The 12,748-nt window shown below is 42.6% G+C and overlaps 1 protein-coding gene and 2 non-coding genes across 3 annotated transcripts; all 3 read right to left on the reverse strand.

Moving 5' to 3' along the window:
• Positions 1–366: 366 nt before the first annotated feature.
• Positions 367–10,591, reverse strand: eif4a1a (eukaryotic translation initiation factor 4A1A). The gene is made up of 11 exons (XM_038731113.1): positions 10,483–10,591; positions 8,930–8,972; positions 8,636–8,768; positions 7,285–7,424; positions 5,636–5,804; positions 4,841–4,950; positions 4,520–4,663; positions 3,950–4,087; positions 3,437–3,526; positions 2,432–2,511; positions 367–1,981 (listed from the first exon to the last, which is right to left on the reverse strand). The coding sequence occupies exons 1-11, from the start codon at positions 10,503–10,505 to the stop codon at positions 1,837–1,839; spliced, it is 1,215 nt and encodes a 404-aa protein (XP_038587041.1). The 5' UTR covers positions 10,506–10,591; the 3' UTR covers positions 367–1,836.
• Positions 5,303–5,441, reverse strand: LOC119913844. The gene has a single exon (XR_005446677.1). It is a non-coding gene; the product is annotated as a small nucleolar RNA SNORD10 (small nucleolar RNA).
• Positions 6,054–6,192, reverse strand: LOC119913841. Its single transcript, XR_005446675.1, has one exon. It is a non-coding gene; the product is annotated as a small nucleolar RNA SNORD10 (small nucleolar RNA).
• Positions 10,592–12,748: the final 2,157 nt, after the last annotated feature.

The following is a 12,748-nucleotide window of genomic DNA, read 5'->3' on the forward strand; positions in this document are numbered from 1 at the left end:
GCGGCTGAAATGACCAGTCAGTTAAGAGTCGTGACATGAATGAAGGGCATTTAGTTTGTTTCACGGTTCACAAATAGTCACTCGGTTCAATCAAATTAAGCCGAGACACAAATACTTCCCATTAACCTCCGTGGTTAGTTGCCTGTCAGCGCCGGGAGTCGGACCAAACTGCTATGTTTAGGTGTCAGAGTAACTCGGCAGCCAATCACAGACAGCCTCGCAGCACAGGTACGTGTCGGTCCAAAAGGACCACTGCTCGAGCTGTCAACTGGTACATGGTGTATAAATCGATTCCATACTAGCCTTTCCACACAGGATTTGGCCGTAAGCGCTTTCATGCTATTCAACAATGCAGAGGCCAGTTTACACTGTTAAAAAAGGAGAAACCTTTATTTTTAAGACCATTAAAATAAATACTATACAGAATCCAATGTAGAAAACTTGATACACTGTTTCTGTCCGAAAAAAAGGTTAACAATTCCTTAAATTCATTTTTAAAAAATAGCACTGACTATACACCCCAAAACATGACAGTTCTCCTAAACCAGACACCCAACCCCATGATGACAAGCATTTTAATGAGGGCGCTTACAGTAGAACGGGGGGGGGGGGGGGCTCTGTATATTTTATCTGTAGTTTGGTCCTTTCATGTCAGACGGCCCCTCTCCCAACAATTTGGCGAGGTAGGTTACAAAACTTTTCTACCATCTTATCAAAAAAAAAAAAAACCCAAGTAGTTTAAAAATAAGTCTAGATTAACAAAAAAAAAAAAAAAAAAAAAAAAAAAAAAAAAAAAAAAACAGCTAAGATGAAAAATCCAACCGGGTCATCGTGGTCCAGAGGCAGCCTCCACAGAACTCACCGTTGTTTCTGCCTCCAAACATCTGTGGCCACCAGTCTCCAACTGAATGCTACTGCACACGTGACTGTACAAGTCAAGCAGTATGTACAAGAGCAATACAAAAAAAAATAAAAATTATATATATTATATGAAACAGCAGTAAAAGGATCAAAATGGTAAACAACTCATTCATGATGGATTTTACTATACAGGTCTTTTTATTGAATATGCCCTGTGTACGCTAGTCCCAAAACCGCTGTTCTTAACATGATCATGGATGTGTGTTAAAGGCTGTTTTTAAGTACACTGAAGGTTGTTTTAAATACTGATCGGTCAAAATGCAGCACTTCATTTCGATCATTGTTATGTTAAACTGAACTGCAGTCTAAACCGCTCATCTATCAGTCACCGGCGGTGCAGCACCTGGCGACCGGCTGTGCAGGTGCAAATCACAGCCACATTTCACAAAAGCGCCAATCATCATATTAGCATTGTGTTTTATCAATCGGGCCAAGTTGATAATTTATGACAAGCTTATCCTGACAGTCAGAGCTATTTATTTAAATGTTATATTCATTATTTATTTTAAATGTGCTTTTGGAAACGCAGTCATGTTTTGCACTTGTGGGACACAGTAACAAATGCATTCGTTTTAAGTTCTCAGTTTGCAAAATATCAGTCTGAAGTGTTCAAATGGATGTGTTAAACTGGGGGCGGGGGATTAGCTGCAGGGACAATTTTGGTGCCAATATGTGGGTAATTGACTACAGCAAGCTGATGAGGCAGTCAGTAACTCATCCTTCCAAGACGGCAAAAAAAATTTACAAAGGTTAGGAAGGAATAATGGCTGCATTCTTCCTTCCCTTAGAGTGTAGAGGGTAAAGTCAGGGTGGAATTTAGCAAAAGGAAGTTCTTAGAATTCAGATTGTATAAGAAACAACGTTTGACTTCTAAAATAGGCGGGGTGGGTGTGGACGAAGGGCGTGTGGATTCTTCTAGATAAGATCGGCCACATTCATGGGCATCTCCTCAACGGTGGTGTTGTAGAACGTCTCAATGTCCCTCAGGGTTCGCTTGTCATCCTCAGTCACCATGTTGATGGCTACTCCTTTCCTTCCGAAACGACCACCCCGACCAATCCTGAAAAAAATTAAATGAAAGTGTCAAAAAAAAATAACCCGCACACACACTTTACTGAGTAAAGAGCATCTGGCTGTGCCAAATGGCAGGCAGCAAGAGACAAGTACCTTGAAGATGCATATTCACATCATACAGGTACACCTAACACTGAGCCTGTCTGTGGCAAGAAGACCTTTGGGGACGTAATTTTGACCACTGCACAGATGCCAAAATTTTGTACCAGCTAGTCAGACATCAAAATATATTTGAGAATACGGTGCCACTGAGATACTACATCTGCCAGGTACTTGGTCAAGATGGGCAGCAAACAATTTAATAAAAACAGTTATCAGAAACTGATCCAAAACATACGTCAGGGGCTAAAAGAATGATGTGAGGTTGTTTGGAGGTATTATCTATAGCCACTGTCCACTATAGATGTCAAATCAGCCCATTAAGTTGTGTTTTTACCTGTGGATGTAGTTCTCCCTGTTGGTCGGCAGGTCATAGTTGATGACCAGGGACACCTGCTGGACATCAATACCTCTGGCCTGAGGAACACAGTTACCAGTCAATATAAAGCATAGGCATTGTATACATACAGCATTTACACACAGGAGGGGGTGCAAACTAATCACGTCTACAATGCATTGATACCCCAAAATATTTCTGAAGCTTTAAAGCAGCACTTTAACCTCAGGCTCCATTTCTGTTCAGTCCAAGGAGCCAAAGCTCAGAACCAAACAGGGCCATTGACAGCCAGCATTAAATTTAGTCTATATCCAGATGTGATTAACCTGAATACAATTACACCTAGTATCGCTTTAAAAAATGAAAAGCTCCAACTATACATTGTATATTAACAGTTTTTCCACAGTGGTTTGTTTTCCTCCATGGATTATACACCCATGTTCCTTTCAGCCGGAAGGTGAAACTTCAGCCTTCTTCATAAGCTACACTGTTATTTTAGTTGTTCCGAGTTTAAGACAGCGCACCCCAGTTAAGGAGGAAATTGTGTACCAGTCAAAACCACTCCAAAACATTAAAGATAAAATGAAGACTGAGTGTAAACTGCCACTAGTTGTGAGTCAAGGACTTAAACCCAGCCACGGTGGAGGACAGATAGGTTTCTCTACCAAGGAACAATCAGTCCTTCACCAACACTGCAGCTGGGAGGAGAGGGAACCTTGGACTGCACACAGATGTCATATGTACTAAAATATAATGCTGTTAGCCTGGGTTTCGCCAAGAGCTGTGAGGATGGGTGGCTAAGAAGAAAGCAAACCTCAAAATTAAATACACAACATCACTGACCCACTACAGATAAAGAACCTACTGCAAGCAAAAATAAACCACAAACAAGTGGCATAGCCTAATCATTCCCTGTATACACACACGTTGTGCTTGTGACACTGTCAGCAGGTCAAACTGTTTTCTAGCTCATACCTTTATCAGCACTCAGGTTATTGTACATACCAGCAGGTCAGTGGTAATGAGGACTCGACTGGAGCCAGAGCGGAACTCCCTCATGATCAAGTCTCTCTCTTTCTGGTCCATGTCACCATGCTGAAAGAAAGAGGGGGGAGAGACTGACATGACAAACCTACACTGAAAACTTTAAGTATGTTAAGTTTTACAGCAGTGATCCAATAGCATCACTGAAGAGCTTTTACTTTTATCATTCTCATGAAACAAAATCTGTAATGTCTGGTTTTAGCAATCATTCCCAGGATTACTTTACAGTACACTAGGTGAACAGTATCAAATGACTGCTGATGCTGGCAAAACTGAGGGAATGTATACATCCGAGTAGTGCGTTTAACTTGTCTGCCAATTGTGGTAACTGTTTTCAGCTGAAGTGTTAAGATCTACAATCAACCCCCCCCCCCCCAAGTGTTCAGTGCCTGCAGTTCTTGGGCCACTAACAGGACGGGGCCTTGGACTGGATTCAAAGCATTTCTGCTCAGTGTATGTAGACATGACTCTTACCAGAGCAGACACGGTGAAATCTCTGGCGTGCATCTTCTCAGTGAGCCAGTCCACTTTCCTCCTTGTGTTGATGAAGATGACAGCTTGTGTGATTGTCAGGGTTTCATACAAGTCACACAGCGTGTCCAGCTTCCACTCCTGAGGACCACCAGCAGTTTAGATACAGCCAGCTCAAGCAAGCTCAGTTTGTTCACAGCATGTCCTCAAAGATCCAGGAAAGTTACACTAAGCTGCTGTTTAAGGTACACTGTACAGCATAATAGGCCTACAGAGAGCCACTTCTGTTATTCAGCCTACCCTCCAATGAAACAGTATAATACAGAACAGTTCCACAGCACTCAAGGATGCAGTTTCAACCGATTTACAGCCCTTATGAAGGTAGGATTTACTGCAAGCCGCTTTAGCATTAGTCTTATCTAGGTGCACCCAGTAAACTGGCAACTGAGTGTACTTAAGGTTTACTTTTCCCTAGGTAAATACAGTGTACCCTAGTCAAGCATACCAACTTTAGACACCAGAATGAGGATAAAGTAAAATTTAGTTCGTATCAACTGGAAAATGTTCCTGCACCTCTTTCTCCACATTGATGTAGAACTGGCGGATGCCCTCAAGGGTCAGCTCCTCCTTCTTCACCAGGATTCGGACAGGTTCACGCATGAACTTCTTTGTGACCTCCAAAACATCAGCTGGCATGGTGGCCGAGAGGAGGACAACCTAAAAAAATAAAAGAACCCTCAGCACTGGAAGCTTGTCATTTGAAGTACAAATGTCCTTATGCAGTCTTGTACAGGATGCAATGCACAAAAATCTGAAGCCAATTGAAAGTTGAGCCATTTGAGAATTTTAATGGTTTCTGAAGGTTTCTCAGTATGAGATATATTCAGCTCTCACCTGCGTGCTGCTCGACAGTTTCAAGAAGATCTCGTAGATCTGGTCCTTGAACCCTCGACTAAGCATCTCGTCGGCCTCATCCAGCACAAACATTTTGATGTGCTTAGAAGCTGGGGGGGGTTAAACACAACAAAGAAAATTGAAAGCTAAGCAGAACACACACTTGTTTTATATCCTCATTGTTGTGTGACATTTCAGAAGGGTTTTCTTGATTTGTTTAGAGCTCAAAACGACATCAAGATCTTTAGATGTGTCAATTACAGCAGAGACCCATTGTTGACATTTGCCAATACTTGATTTTTGCAACTGACTTTACATAAATATACGTTTTCACTTTGAGAACTGAAGACATTTAACATTCCCTTGAACTTCAGTCACATTGCTTCTGTGACAGACATTTCTCTAAATCCTATTCTGCTGTAAGGACTCAACACTTCTCTCCATCAGAAGTGTGGTGGTGCTGTATTCAGAAGTAGTGATTTATGATCATGCCTCTGGACCCCTGATGTGCCAAGACTCAAGCCAGCAGAACGCCGACCAGAGACACAACACACCAGGGGCTTACAGAGTCAGCTGACACGCATGGGTTTCATCACTATACAGCAGTTCCCTTTCCGATTGTGCACCAAGCTGGAAGGCTGGTTTGACAAACTACTAAACTAACAACAATCTTCCTTCTCCCCACTTTGGATGGATTTTATTTATAGTGTGGCAGCAAATAAGTTGGAAATTATTTGAGAAACTGTTGTTTCAATTAAATAAGTGAAGTGGGAGACAACTTAGTATTTGACTTACAGAGGTTCTTGCGAGTCAGCATGTCGAAGACGCGGCCAGGGGTTCCCACCACGATGTGTGGGGCTTCAGCCTGCAGCTTCTGGACTTCACTGCGAATGCTGGTTCCGCCAATACAGGCATAGCAGCTGGCACCCATGTAGTCACCCAGGGCCAGCACCACCTTCTGGATCTGAATTTAAAAAAAGAAAAACAGACCACCATTTGTTGAGTCACGTTCAATGCTATTCAAAACATGCAAACAAGGCAATGCAAGGGCTGCATGATGCATTTTGACTGAGGTTAAAGCAATTTACAGCTTGGCAAATGAGTACATGTTGCCATTAGAAGACATCTTTTTAAATTCCAGGATAGCATGGCCTTTTTTTAAGTTTTACTCCCTGCCCCCCCCCCAGGTAATTTCTGTTAAGTGTGGTGGTGCTGTATTCAGAAGTAATGATATGATCATGCCTCTGGACCCCTGATGTGCCAAGACTCAAGCCAGCAGAACGCCGACCAGAGACACAACACACCAGGGGCTTACAGAGTCAGCTGACACGCATGGGTTTCATCACTATACAGCAGTTCCCTTTGAGTGTAGCTACTCGAGTTGGGCGAATATATTTCTATTTTATATATTGTCAGAGGCGGGAGTGTGTCAACTGAAAATTCTCACATCTTTCATTAGTTAAATCAGTCTTAGTTCAGTGAAAGAAACTAAAGAAGGTGTGTGGTACATTTTTGTATAAGAATTGAAACTGGTGTAGAAACATTTCCTTTCTGCCCACAGTGTGTTAGCATTCATTGGCAGGCGTGTCAGCAGCAGGGATACACTGACCACCTAAAGTGCACTCAACTGTAAAGCTGGTTTGAAGTTTTGCCGAGTGACGAGCTGACCTTCCATGTCTAAGTCATGGAATACTGTGCAGATACATGACAAGTCTGAGCTCATCTTAAGTTGGTTTAAAAAAAAAAAAAAAAAAAAAAAAGCAGCGATCTACAGTCCAATACTACATTTGAAATGTGTTGCAGTTTGGCTGACTAGCCCGTCCCCCGCTGTCAAGCTCAATATCTTCAGAATGAGTTTTGCAAATGTAATGGCTGAGAAACACCAGCAATGGAACAACATCTAGTACAGAAAACCTGTGAACTCACAAAAGCTCCAGGCTCATTGTGTTATCTGAAGCCTGGGGAACAAAATGCTGGAGGGGTTTCTTAGAAGAGTAGCTGTGAATGGGGTGGGGTTTTGGCAAGGCAATGGCCATGCAGAGCGAGCGATATGAGGAATGAGGTCTCGCAGGGCAAATGGCTCCATCTGCTGCTGAACAAACTTGTGTGTTTTGTGGAGGGCTCAGTGATGCGCGCAGTAAAGATTGACGGGACTTTTCTGCAGTAAACCGTTGAACATACAAATGCAACTCTCAGCCAGGATCAAGTCCGTTTCATATCCTATAACACATGCGATATGTGTTTTTGAAAAGACGCACTTCAAAACTTGTTTTCCAAGTGTTAAGAAACCCACACACAGCCTAGCAAATTCAGCAGGACAGCTGAGTGTTATCTAAAGCCATGTTAACATGCTCCTAAACTAGGTTCAATACTTGAAATATGCAAAGACAAGATTAAGATTTTGAATGCAAGTACAGTTTGTGTGTGTCTGAGTGTGAGCCTACCTGCTGAGCCAGCTCCCTTGTGGGAGCCAGGACCAGAGCCTGGGTGTCCTTCAGTTCCACATCAATCTGCTGGAGGATGGAAATGGCAAAGGTGGCAGTCTTCCCAGTGCCAGACTGTGCCTGAGCAATCACATCGTAACCTAAAAATAAGTATATACATATCACTGTTTAGCAATTTGTTTATTTAAATAGTCGAATCAAACTTTAGTTGCTATGGTTCAGAATCAATGACCATCTATCCATTGGGGATTTGTCCCCACTGTCAGACCGGCACTGCCGCAGAGCCCGAAAGTGAATGGCACCTCTCCAGCTACATCTCCGCCTACATATCGACTGGTCCACAACACCCTTTGCATCCAAGACAAGTCCTTATGGACTGAGCTACTGCTGCCCAAAACAAGTTGAATAATGCTTTACATACTTCTACTGTGCAGCCACATTTACAATATTGAGCCATCATAAGTTAAATGAATTTACATATTTATCATCAACACATGAACACCAACTGGACCGGCCATGTTTCTGCCATTCTGTCAGAATGAAGCTTTTGGTCATTACATTTAGGTCGGCCCCCTTTAAAGTAACATTTTCGGTTGAGGACCATCCCGTAGATCTTGTTTTGCCAGCCGAATCATCGCACTTAGCTAAACCGTTATACAGAGCAACACAGGATGACAGCATGGCACTTTTGTAAGCCAGGTCTGGGTTCTCAAATTAACCCAAATGCAAAAACTAGTTGAAAAAAAGACATGGGTGATTTAAACTGAGATAAGAGTGGCGCAGAGCTTTTAGTATCCACACTAGTGAAGCCAGCTAAACTACTTTTGAACCAGACACTGGTACAACCCCCATTACTGCCATCCAGTGTGATGGGCTAGTCGCTGACAGAGCAGTCAGCAGCCAGAAGGGAGACACTCCCCTAGAAAAGATCAAATATTTGGTCAAAACTGGGGACTCGAGTAAACTTTGAAATTCTGATTCCTGTGGAGCCAAATTATTGTGAAGATGGTGTAAAAATAAGAGGCCTGACTGTTATCTTCATTCTACTCCAGTAGGAGGCAGTAATGTCTCCTTCAGCTAGTTTTGTATCCAGCATTTTCTGTTAAAGCCATTTTGTTTCACCACATGTATTTGTTCCTAAAAGCAGTTGGCACTTTACATGGTAGCCTCTGTCATCAGCATATAAACATACAGTCCATTTACCATAAAAAAGCCCCCCCCAAGATCCATGAAGGAAATGCATGAACTAGACCACGCGACAAATTAAAGTGTTTTAGTCATTGGACATGTATGCTATGGTATATTTACTAAGCCATTTTGAGATTTTTGTAAGATGTTACACCTTACTTACCCTTGATGCAAGGGACAATGGCTCTCTGCTGGATCGCGGAAGGCTTCTCAAAACCATATGCATAAATTCCTCTGAGCAGAGTCTCGCGCAAGCTCATCTCATCAAAACTGTCCACGATCTGATTCCAGTTGCTCTGAAGGGGGTAAGATAAACAGGGCAAAACGAATTCAGACACCTCTTTAGAAAACAGAAGTTCATATGGTCCACATGTAGGCCATTAACTGGCAGGAAACTTTACTGTACTGAAGTGGGGCAGGGGTTTATTATCTTAATTAGCAGTTACAGGGGACTCACCTCAATGATCCCATCTGGCTCCATGCCCTCTGGGCCATTGTCTCTGTGAATGAAGAGACAAAAGAGGTCATGGCATCATTCCCTGACTTCTTACTACTTTACACCACATCAGAACACAATTTAAAGAGGTCCTATCAAAAAGACTAAGCTTTGAGGGACTGATTTAGACAGTTAAGGCCAACCCAGAAACACTAGGACAGTCTGTTCCCTTCATGATTACTGACATGTTGTGATGACTGGATGAATAAAAATTCCATTTCCCCCTTTATCTCCACTGTTCCCTGACACAAAACCCACACAGTACATGTGTTCTGGTTAATATCTTTAGTTTGTTGTCGGATGTCGCCGTTATTATTTCATGGTTATACGTTACCGCCTAAACACGACAAACGCCCCATTTGGGCTACAGGATTGTGACTTTACAACAACAAAATAATTTATTATATTTGTCGTTTTATCTGAGTGATTCGAAGCAGGCGTCTTTTCGGGAGTCCGCCATTTTTACAAGCGTTAACGTTACATACATTCAAGATGGTCGTTTCTCCTGTTAGGGCTGGAGAGTCGGAAGCGAGTAGACGGGGGGAAAAAAACTAACCACAACGATTTAAGCTTGCTACCTCACAATATGAGACTGATCTTCGACCGACCGTGACCTGGCTGTGAATTGTTGATTTCGAGTTTTTACTCCAGTTTTAAACGTGCTATCGTTATGACGATTAACGTCAAGAGAAACGCTCGGCTGGTTGTAGCCCCGGCCCGCTATAACGTTAGCCACAGCCAACAGGCCCTGCGCGTCTTTATGTGGCCTTTTACTAGACTTGCCTTGTCAGCGGAACCCATTGACACCGTACACCGACATAAACCCGGTATTTGTTTCTCCAAAAAGGTAGTACACATTTTCACCTAGAGCAGTGTTCGGGCCAAAGGCTTCCAACAGCACCTAGCGGCCTACTGCTGCGCTACCGGCATTGTCCAAGCCGCCGATTAACGCTACTACGACCATGTGCGTCGTACGAAAATAACGAAAATCTTTCAAATTAATACAACCGACTCGGAGCTTTCGTCCACTCTAAAAAGCCGAGATTTCCTTTTTACTTATATACCCTTATATTTAATGTTAAGTTTTTAACGAGAGCAGCATCTGATGTAAAAATTAGGAAGGCCTAGTTAACATTATACCATACCCTCACGTGCTACCAGAGGCGCCGGTTGCCGTTTAATTTGCTTCAGTTACGTTCAAGACTAAAAACAACGAACACCATCATTCGTGCCACCCGAAACAAACCTGTACGTTACAAATTACAGAACTAAATATAACTTATCCGGAGTTCACCGTGTCGGTTTATTAAATGCTAAGACCTGTGACGTTAGTATGAGGCAGGCTATCGGCAGGCCTTAGCGTTAGACGAGCACAGAAACACCGGAATACCTCGGTCAATATCTAACGTTACATCTCGAAGACAACATTTCAAACACAAACATATCGACGCATACAAGTAAATCCAACGCTGAAACACAAAACACCCATACGACCATAAAAAACGTTTCCTCACCTATTATCATATTCAGCCGACATTATTCCAAAGAAAGAAACTGCGGCAGAAATGTCTTATATACGTTGACAACACACAAAGAGGCTTTCTCATTGCAACAGAACGCCGTCATTTATCTATAATCCCTCCCACAGAGGCTTGTGATTGGCCTATGTGTACGTCAAATAAAAGTAGGCGGGTCGTACTGTCCGTAGTAACGTACGATTGTGTTACCGTTAGCATGCCAGACGGGCGGAGTTTACATTTTACAACCAAACTGTTTAAGAGGTAAGCAAGCCCCTTTCACCCGGGATGCCCCGGGACGTACTATTAATGGTCTCCCATTCTCAGTTCAGCCATTTGTCAACGTAGAAAAAAGGCGGAACCCTAGGGTAGAATTTTTCTTCTGGTTTGTTGAACCATATTTCCTGCAGTTTTTCGTGTGAAGGGAGCAGGGAACATCTTGGAATATGATACAGTTGTTCCTAGGTGGTATTCATTAGACTGCTGCCAGCCTTATGAATGATAAATGTTGTAGCGTAATGATTCCACTTACAGTACGAACCAGGATTTTAGAAATATTGAAGTCAAAGTAAGCTGCCCATAGACACACAATATAAAATTGTCTAAAAACGGCAAAATAATGAGTTAAATCACAAACTATCTGATCAAAGACCAATACATTTTGGTCAGTACCAAAGAAGTACCCAGCTTTAGTTTCCAAACCTAATTATATTTTCTGTAAATGTTATGTCCCAACATTAAGACTAAATTCTGTTTCAAAGCCCTCTCCACACATCCAGAACTACTGAATACTTTATTGATTTATTCATTTTTTATTAATAATTCTGTTGGACTAAGAGCGGTATCATTTGAATATATTAAATATATACAAAGAATACCAGTCGTTCAGACTATCTGTCATTTCCCTCTCTGCCTTTAGGAGAAGAAACAGCATCCATACACTAACATGACAGAACATGTTCCCCACCAGTCATGTCATTTGACTGGATTTATACTTAGTTACAGTTATGTAGTTACAATAAGTATGAGTTACAGTTATGTGATTCTTGAACTTTGGACACACCCCAATATTTACCCCCCACTGGTGATTGTAAAGGTCATAGCATAGCGGTTCCTGATGATGGCTCAGAATGAAGAGCAGGTTGTTCACTAATCAGAAAGCCGGTGGTTCAGTCCCCATCTTCATGTCAAAGTGTCCTTGAACAAGATACTGAACATCAAATTGCTCCCAATTTGTTAGTGTGTATAAATATTAGCTCAGTGTATGAGAACTAGTGAATGTGAGATGGCGTAGCGCTGTCTGGCACTCTGTAAGTGCAGTCCATTTTCCTATCTCTCTAACCTTTAGGCAGTGGTGGCCTAAACTTTGTGACCAGAACATTGTCGGTTCGATCCCTAGATCGACAGGATTATTTTCCAGTCTACTGAAGTGCCCTTGACCAAGGCCCTTAACCCCCAACAGCTCCAGCGAAGCTGCAAAGTCTGCCAGCCATCAGGTGGTTGAACCTGGCGGCTTCAGGCGTGAATGTGCAACACTATGAGTATAATCAGTGTGTTCTTAAAAGAAGAGAGCATTGCTCTCAGTGAAGCTTCCCAGACTAACAAAGGTGAAAAAATAAATTAAATAAATGATCTCCTGTTGTCGTCACCAGTCTGCGTACGTACTATTCATTACATGTAACAAGCTGACACTTTCATCCAAAGTGACTTACAATACAAGCGCATTCAACCATGTGGATAAAACAACAAATTGCAAGAATCATGCAAGTAAACCCACTTCATCGAAAACGCTGCTTCAAGTAATCCATTTAGAAACAATAAAAGATAGAAAGAGACAGTTTTCTAACAGACCATGGTGCAATCTGACGAGGGTCGCAGTGAGGGAGTAGCAAGCCGATTGGCAGTAGCAGAGCTTATAGTGGACGGAGCTGGGTGTATGGTTTGACCATGTCCCGTATGTAGGGGGGGTCAGAACCATTTGCAGCGTGGTAGGCAAGTACCAGGGTCTAGAATGGGATTCAAGTAGCCGTGTAGAGTGGTAGAAGTTGGGTAGTTTAAAGACCAGCTCGGCTGCTGCAATCTGGATGCACTGCAGAGGCCGGATGGCACATGCAAGCAAACCTGCTGAAAGATCCAGCAAGACGATGACAGAGGAGAAAGGCTGTGTGAAGTTTCTCGGTGACTGCAGTTGAGTGGTCTGCCCTGCCCTGACGCCAACCCTGCTAATGCTGAATAAATGCATTGATGGGGGATGATAGTGGGG

The sequence above is a fragment of the Micropterus salmoides genome, unplaced genomic scaffold (genome assembly GCF_014851395.1).
Source record: "Micropterus salmoides isolate LMB-PRFRI ecotype aquatic unplaced genomic scaffold, ASM1485139v1 Ms_hic_scaffold_2, whole genome shotgun sequence".
Classification (NCBI taxonomy): Eukaryota; Metazoa; Chordata; class Actinopteri; order Centrarchiformes; family Centrarchidae; genus Micropterus; species Micropterus salmoides.